At 32.8% G+C, this 8,758-nt stretch overlaps 1 protein-coding gene across 1 annotated transcript; it reads left to right on the top strand.

Annotated features, from left to right (window-relative positions):
• Positions 1-544: 544 nt before the first annotated feature.
• Positions 545-7,109, top strand: LOC122600568 (lysM domain receptor-like kinase 3). The gene is made up of 12 exons (XM_043773305.1): positions 545-1,329; positions 2,676-2,709; positions 2,802-2,806; positions 2,909-3,070; positions 3,847-4,049; positions 4,565-4,654; positions 5,064-5,157; positions 5,246-5,397; positions 5,511-5,602; positions 6,219-6,357; positions 6,449-6,547; positions 6,716-7,109. Exons 1-12 carry the CDS (start codon positions 684-686, stop codon positions 6,878-6,880), a joined length of 1,881 nt encoding a protein of 626 aa, XP_043629240.1. The 5' UTR covers positions 545-683; the 3' UTR covers positions 6,881-7,109.
• The last annotated feature ends 1,649 nt before the right edge of the window (positions 7,110-8,758 follow it).

Below are 8,758 nucleotides of genomic sequence, written 5' to 3'. Positions count from 1 at the left end.
GTGTTAGAAACTGAGAGATGTAGTAAAAACTAAAAACGAATATCTATAACCCTTTATAAAACATATTGAATTCTCTATTTTAGGAAATTTCAGCACTTTTTTATACCCAAAATACCCTTATTTCTTAATCTTAATTCTCTTATACACTAATCTATACTTTTATACTATCTAATACAAAAAAACAACTATCTCTTTAAATGTTACATGAGGAAATTATGTAAAATAAATTACACTACCAGTCTTTTATCTTTTAAAATATCTTCATTAACCTTTTAAATCAATTATCTACATCACTTGACACCGCCTCCACTACCAACAGTCGCTTCCACCAATACACCATCGTCGTTCTGACTACCGTCACATTGCGCGAGTACCGTGCTAGTTCTAGATAAGTCAAACAAAGAAATTGAAGTGAGAAAAAAAACACAAAAAGCGAAGACTTTCAATGGCGGCAATAATCAAACTTAGTCAAACACGCCAACACATAAAACCCGACATACATTTTTTTTTTGTTTAATCGGTCAAACTTCACCTTCCATTTATTCCATAAATATTCTTTAACCCAAATATTACTATTATAATTTCTTCAATCATATAATCTTCATCATCAGAACAAACATTTTCACAGGTCAACTCTTTCACATGAAACCCTAACAAAAAAAAACAAAAAAAAATCATAAATCATGTTACACAATTTCAGACTAAGGGGTTTAAGGTTACAAATTCTGTTGTCTGTTGTGTTTTTGTTTATATATTTTGCATCGTTAGTCCAATCAAGTTGTTCTAGAGCCAGTAGTTGCTTAGCTTTAGGTTCATATTATATCGAAAATGGAAATAATCTTACGTCGATTTCGCAATATATGAATACTGATATAAACACTATAATTAGTTATAATCGAGGTACTATTCCTAACCAAGATTATATACCTTCAGATGTTAGGATTAATGTTCCGTTTGAATGCGATTGTATAAATGGCGATTTTTTAGGACATAAGTTTACTTATGGTATTAAATCACAAGATACATATGAAGTTGTTGCGGAACAAAGGTATGCGAATTTGACTAATGTGGATTGGATTCAGAGGTTTAATGATTATAATGCTAATAGAATACCGGATACCGGGACTTTGAATGTCACCGTGAATTGTTCGTGTGGTGATAAAGATGTTTCTAAGGATTATGGGTTGTTTTTGACGTTTCCGCTTAGGACTGGGGAGAGTTTGAGTTCGGTTGCTTCTGCTGCGAATCTTAGTGAGGATTTGGTTCGGAGGTATAACCCTAATGCGGATTTTGGGGCAGGGCGCGGTTTGGTGTTTATTCCGGGAAGAGGTTAGTGTTTCAAGATTGGTTTCCTTTTTCTTTTTTTTCCGTGTAGTTTAGGTTTGTGTTGGTTATCCTGGCAGGGCTGTTTGTACAGGGCACCTAAATTTTGGGGCCTCAAAGTTTACTATCAGTACTAGTATATCTGAACACATAGAAGTTTATGGTCCAATATTCGGGCCAACTGGTTAGTAGGTTGAGGTTTGGCTGGCTGCTAGTAATATAGTCTTGATGTGATCTGGAATCCGGATATCTATGTGATTGTGCTATTTGTTGATGACTAGGATTGCAATTTAGGAATGACCATGAAATGGTTCAATGTCTCTTTAGGTTAAGTTATACGTTTTCTTAGATAATCTTGATATGATTAATGAAGAAGTGTAATGAAGCAAGATAGATTTGATTCTTTATACTATATGTAGATGCCTACTTATATCAACAAAGTATGTTTTATGCTGGTCAGAATTGCTATATGTATCTTTGCCCCTGTTTTTCATTTCTTGTGTATTGCTTCTTTTCTATTGAGCTGGCTAGCAGCTAGCAAAATAGGACATTAGAGCATTACTTCTTATTTGGCAACCTTTTGCTTTTTATATTTTTTGGTTACACTATAGGAAACGTGCAAACCAAATTATAACTACAACCATGGTGTCCTAGTGGTTAGGCGTCCGGATGTCTTCACAGTCTCAGGTTTGAACTTTCCTAGGTAAGCATCATGGGGAGTGGCCGGGAAAGGTATATGAAATGATTGCTCAAACTCTCACCCTCCCCTGATAACCTGAACAGTAAAACCTTCTGTCTACCCATTTACCGTGCAAACCAAAAAAAAAAAAAACACTTGTTTTCAAAAAATGAAGATTGGTTTACAAAGTTATCCTAAGTGTCATCATAAACTTTGTTCGATATTTCAAACACGAAATTGGTTAATGAGTAAGAACAAGAGGTGATTTTTTTCAATTTAATGAGGTTGACTATTCAATCTTTATAGACACAATTTTCTATCTCTTCTTATTATTCTTAAATTTTTTGAAAAGGAATATTTTTTCTCTATGAATTTTTATTTTTATCGTCAACTTGAAAACTGTAAGTTTGCAGTTGGTAAGTGAGGCCCAAGATATGGAAGTTGTAACTTATTTTGCATCTCAAATGGTGAAAATGTCTTTTAGTTATATTGGGGAAATCAAGAAAGCTTGAGTTTTTTGTTTTGCCAATTCTCCAATAATCTTCTATAACACAAAAAACTCGTGAATTCTCAGAACTTTGTTCAACTATGGAGTTAGTATGTCCTGTATGTCCTCTAACTTCAATATTTTTATAAAAGTGGATGTGCTCTAATGTTTTTCTTTTCACTGCAGATGAAAATGGAAATTATCCACCCTTGAAAAGCAGGTGCATATCATCTTTCATTATCATGCTATATGCTGAATTCATTATCTGTTATTATCATTTTTGACGAGTCCATTCTGTCATCTTTTTTGCAGCTCAGGTGACCCAGCCTCTCATTTACATTTTTGCAGACTCGTCTTATTCCGTATTCTGTTGAACAGAAATGTGAGTTTTTAAGTTAAAATCTGCTTTCGTAAACCAGGAATTTCGGGTGGAACCATAGCTGGAATAGTTGTGGCAGTCTTAGCCGGGGTGCTGTTACTTGCAGGATGTCTATATTATGGAATTTACAAAAAGAAGAGGGGAGAAACAAGTTCGGCCTTGTTAAAAAATGCTCAGGTTCAACTTATGCAGTCTTCTCAAGGTATATCTCATTCAATAATTCTTCATTATATACTGAATAACTAAAGATTGGCAGGTAAATGAGTGAGGTGGGTTGGGTAATAGGTCAAAGTGGATTAAGGTTGAAATAGGCCACTTGTAGTATGGGTTGATTGTACACTTTCTTGTCTGTAATTTGAACATATTGTGTCTTTGGGAAATTGTCTTTTGATAGTTTCAATTTATTTTTACCCATTCCACCTATTCCACCTTTAGGACCCATAGGTGGATTTTGAATAAAGTTGATTCATATAGCCGGTGGACTTCATTTGATTTGTACCAATATCAAAATTGCATGCACATTTAATTGCTCATTGAGGTGATATTGATGTTAATGTTTTGATGTTTCACATTGAGAATATTATAGTATTATTTATACATTGATTAACTTGTAACATATACTAATAGTGAGTTTCTTGACAAGGATGCCATGCCTTATAGTAAATTGTTTACTTCATCGTTTTTTAAAAATCTTACTAGTACCTCTTTGCATTTAACAGAAATTTAATAGTAAGTTTCAAGTTTGCTATAAGAAATATGTATTTGAAGAAAACAGGTTTATTAAAAATTAACCTGATTGACTATCATAGAAGAGTAATCATATACGTGGAAAAAGTTTGTGTGAAGTGGATTTATTACATTATTAGTCAGTATCCATCTTATTTACATCTTGTCTATGGTTTCTAAACATTTATAACACATGTTTCCCTCATTTTATTTGCCCGTATCAACAAGTTTTATGACTTCTCTTCTCTTTAGGCCCCAATGGTACATCAGTTGGAGGTTCAGACTCCAGTGGTCTTCCTGCTGGTACCTCTCCTGGGCTTACTGGTATAACAGTTGACAAATCTGTGGAGTTCTCTTATGAAGAGCTTTCAAGTGCTACAGATGACTTCAGTCTTGCAAATAAGATTGGTCAAGGTGGTTTTGGTGCTGTTTACTATGCAGAGCTCAGAGGCGAGGTTTATAATCAGGCTTTTTTAGATTTTCGCTGCTTATGAGTTTTTTTTTTATTGCTCGATCGGCAGTTACTTAAATAATGGTTATTGATCCCTATATCTGGTACAAATTAGAACTAGTGGCAAATTTCAGCCTCTTAACTTATAATGGGTTGGATCGATTTATGTTATTTCTAATCGGTTAAATGGGTTGGATCAAAAGTTTCCCAAAATGTATATTAATGCATAACACATTAACACCTGAAAAATTATTTTATTCAAAAGTGTTTCAAGTCAGCCCAACTGTACATAATAGTTGCCTACCTGTTTTGACTAATTAATCTGCTCATCCAATCTCCAATGATGCCACATTTAGCAGATACATTAATGGTACATGATAGCACATTTTGCATGCGTCATTCAAAGACGATGTTTTACTAACTCAGAAACTGCATTTGTGACCCAGTATTATAACCTGATTATATATCTGCATCACAAAATTTTATAGTTGCTTTTTTAATTTGTCAAAAGTTGTGCAGAAAGCTGCTATCAAGAAGATGGATATGCAAGCATCTAGAGAATTTTTAGCGGAACTGAAGGTTTTAACACATGTTCACCACCTAAACCTGGTAAGAGGTGTTTAGTTCGAACTGCTGAGTTGATATACAGTGTTTAGAGGTGGTAAAATGGATGGTCAGATAAGTTGGGTAATGGTTTGGGTCAAGAAATCATGTTTAAAATTGTTTGGTATGGGTTTCCAAGTTCCAAACAAGATATTTTTTCCCTTGGAAATATCTAATAATATGATCACGTGAACTATATTGTTAAAATGCTGATTTATATTCTTTTAGTGACATGATATAAGAGGTTTTGACGTTAAAGTACACTTTGGATCACTTTTGACCCATTTCTTATTTTGCCATTTTTGTAGGTTAACACATTTGACACAATTTTAGTCAACCCATTTTTTGTTAATGGGTTGGCTATTTTCATCTTAGTGATGCATAATGTTTCATGTTTCGACCATATCTAATGCAGGTGCGTTTGATAGGATATTGTGTCGAGGGCTCTCTTTTCTTGGTGTACGAGTACATTGAAAATGGAAACTTGAGTCAACATCTACATGGATCAGGTTAACTATGATTAAATACAAGAACTCATGTATGGTATTGAATGCATTTAACGCAGGAGTTAAAGTTGTTTGTATTGTTCGTTTCCAGGACGAGACCCTCTACCATGGTCTACCCGAGTCCAAATTGCCCTTGATTCAGCAAGGGGTCTTGAGTATATTCATGAACATACTGTTCCCGTCTATATTCATCGTGATATTAAGACAGCAAATATACTGATTGACAAGAATTTTCATGGAAAGGTCTGCAAATTTATGTTGTCGAATCTCTCTTCATTTTTTGTAATTTATTGGGTCATTATGCTCCTACTTCGTTGGTGGTTCTGATTTATTGACCAGCTCTTTACTATTATTAGGTTGCTGATTTTGGTTTGACAAAGTTGACTGAAGTTGGAAGTACATCTTTGCCCACACGTCTTGTGGGTACATTCGGATATATGCCACCAGAGTAAATCTTCTTCTTTTACTTAGTTAATTAATTTAGCTGGCCCATTGGTCTTGTTGCAAGTAGTTGTATGTGGGTTCATAAATCCTACATTGGAGTTGTAGATGATGTCAAAGTTGACAATTTCTACCCATTTACAATTACGTATGAACTAGGCTATTTGGGTTTCATTTTTATCTTTAACATTATATATGGGCTACTTGATATTTTCTAAGGGAAACCGATGCAAGGGGTCAAAGGCATATGGCTTAAATGTTTCACAAAGTGTATTTTCAATCCATTCCTAAATCCGGTTATCAAAATTCAAAAACATACATTACTATTGTAATAATACATATACTCATATTGGGTCACAGTAATAGTTTATACATTTTTTGAAAAAGGGAGACAAAGTTCTTTGTGGTGCAACCTAACCTGATCTATACTAGCAGTTAGCCGTTTCATGTTTACCCTTTTTGACCCATTTCCCAACCCACCTATTTTGCCACCTTCAAGTTAGTGCCCAATTAGGCGGCTAGTGATTTGCATAATGTTTTATTTTTCCTTTACCTTAATATAAAGTGAGATCATCCTTTAGTAGCACAGGCTGTTGACTGACTTCTATAATTATTGGATGCAGGTATGCACAATATGGGGACGTTTCTCCAAAGATAGATGTATATGCATTTGGTGTTGTACTTTATGAACTTATTTCAGCTAAGGAAGCCATAGTCAAAGCAAATGGCTCTGTAACTGAATCGAAGGGTCTAGTTGCTATGGTGAGTTTAATAGCACAAATGTTTTTCATAAGATGCTGATGTTCAGCTTATTCGCTCTCAACTAATGAGTTCATTCCTTCTCGTTTTGCAGTTTGAAGAAGTTCTAAGTCAGCCAGACCCAAAAGACGACCTGGTCAAAATGATAGACCCTAGGCTTGGGGATAACTACCCTCTGGATTCTGTTCGAAAGGTAACTTTTTAGTGCTCGAAACCATCATTTGGATGAAAAGCCTGAATTTTCTGTAAAAATAGCATTGAAAACCAAAGAAAGTTTACACTTTGGTCAATTTACACTATGATAATATTTAGTTTATTTTAAAATGAACGAAAATAATAAAATTTGTGAATGTGGATACAGATGGCACAACTTGCCAAAGCTTGCACACATGAGAATCCTCAACTACGACCAAGCATGAGATCCATCGTGGTTGCATTGATGACTCTTTCATCGTCCACGGAAGACTGGGACGTTGGCTCGTTCTATGAAAACCAGACTTTAGTTAGCCTCATGTCAGGCAGATAGTCTCACCAGGAGTTGCCATCACTTCTATCTTTTTTAATTTTCCTAATTTTTTTATATAATTCTTTTGGAATATGCAAGTGTAATGTAAATGTATAAAGGTTCTGTAAAAAAAGAATCCTGTATGTAACTGAGTAGTAGTATTTGATACTGCGAGTGTTGTATTAAAGCAAGAAAACTACAGTATGTCTTTTTCATAAATGATAATGGAAGTATGAAATTTTGTACTTTATTCTTTGAGATAGACTTCCAGTGTTTAATTTGTCAATTTATAAATCATTTTATTCTTTGTCTAAAAACTTATCATTGAGTAGTAGATTAGGATTTAAATGGATACCTGACACTATCAGTCTTTCACGGATTGATCCCACGACCAACACATATAAAACTAGTACAATACCCGTGCGTAGCTCGGGTAACATTTATTTAAGTAAATCTATATGTCACACTAAAAAACAGAAAATTTTTTATAATAGTCAAGAAACAAAATGACAAAGTCATAAAAAATATAGGATCCAAACATAAGTTAGAAACCTCAAATGAGATGTATTCAAACCAATAATACGAACACTTATGAAAATCCATATTTATGCAGTGAATTGTAAAGTGTTTTCATTCTTTTTAAGCATCATCTTTCACGCCTTTCATTTCAAACCCATTTTTTATATCTTCATTTTTTACTTTCTCATCCTTCCATTTCAAACACGAAATGTTATGTTATTTTAAAAAGTGGAGGGAAAATTGTGATTGAAAATTAAAATTCCAAAATTTTCTCAATTAGTTTGATTATAAATCAGTTTTATAATATTTCAATCCTCCTGTGTTATATATGTAACAAAGTCATCTATTTTATAAGATAAGTGTTATGTTTAACAAAAATACGGCTAAGATATGTTAACAAATTTTGCTGCCAAATAAATTTCCATGCTTTTCTCATCTGTATGCTAAAATACTAGGTTATTATTGTTAATGGCATAATTCTCGTAGTCATTATATTTAAATCCTAAAAAAATGTTTGTAACAATACTTTAAATATATTAATGTAAATATAAATTAATATATGATACATAAAGTTAGATGATGATTAAATTTCATGTTTATTGGTTAAATTCCCACTAAATTTATGTTTATTGGATGACATTATATTTGGTTAAACAATCTGAATAAAAGTAAATAAATCAACTAATATTTGGTTTATGTAAAGAGTTAAAATATTATTATTTTAAAATATTATTCATGAAGCTACACATTTTAATACTTATATCTATAATTGTTTTCAGTCAATATTTATATTGTAATATGCATATGTAAAAGTATTATTGTAGCTTGACAATTAATCGAGTGATATGAAATACAATACCAGCCGAATAAAGTAATCGAACATTTTTTACAAATAAAGGTGGTACTTATATGGTATCTAGTATTTGTATTTATGACTTGTTTAAATAATTCAAAATGTTGTATGCGTTAATATTAAAGTAACATCTTATTTAATATCGTGATCCTAGCTTAAATAATGTCAGAATAAATATCAGCAACTCAAAGTATTCATATGTAGAATATCACATGGATTATGTTCCAACATACCACAATATAACACCAATATAAGAAAAAGTTTATTAAATCCTTCAAAGATGACAAGCAGTCAACTTTATATGGAATAATTCAAAGTAAAAAACCAACCTAAAAGTAAAATAGAAAACATAGTTAGTGAAACAACTAAACCAATAACTTATTCAAGAAAGATGATATAAATGACATCTAAACATCTAGTCGTCAACTTCATCATCTTCATCACCTACGACGATAACACTTACGATTCATGTGGTTTCTACTTTTGACAACGACTTGATCCTTTTTGCTTCGTTTTATTGAATGAAT

This window comes from Erigeron canadensis, chromosome 5 (genome assembly GCF_010389155.1).
Source record: "Erigeron canadensis isolate Cc75 chromosome 5, C_canadensis_v1, whole genome shotgun sequence".
NCBI lineage: Eukaryota > Viridiplantae > Streptophyta > Magnoliopsida > Asterales > Asteraceae > Erigeron > Erigeron canadensis.
The sequence above is the reverse complement of the archived record's forward strand: the minus strand, read 5'-3'. Positions and strand labels throughout refer to the sequence as shown.

What these genes read in the sequence shown, in the direction of transcription:
- LOC122600568 (XM_043773305.1), top strand. Translation starts at nt 684, where the DNA reads ATGTTACACAATTTCAGACTAAGGGGTTTAAGGTTACAAATTCTGTTG. An exon ending in ACTTATGCAGTCTTCTCAAG is followed by an intron (nt 3,071 to 3,846) that starts GTATATCTCATT and finishes TCTTCTCTTTAG; the next exon opens with GCCCCAATGGTACATCAGTT. An exon ending in TTCGGATATATGCCACCAGA is followed by an intron (nt 5,603 to 6,218) that starts GTAAATCTTCTT and finishes TATTGGATGCAG; the next exon opens with GTATGCACAATATGGGGACG.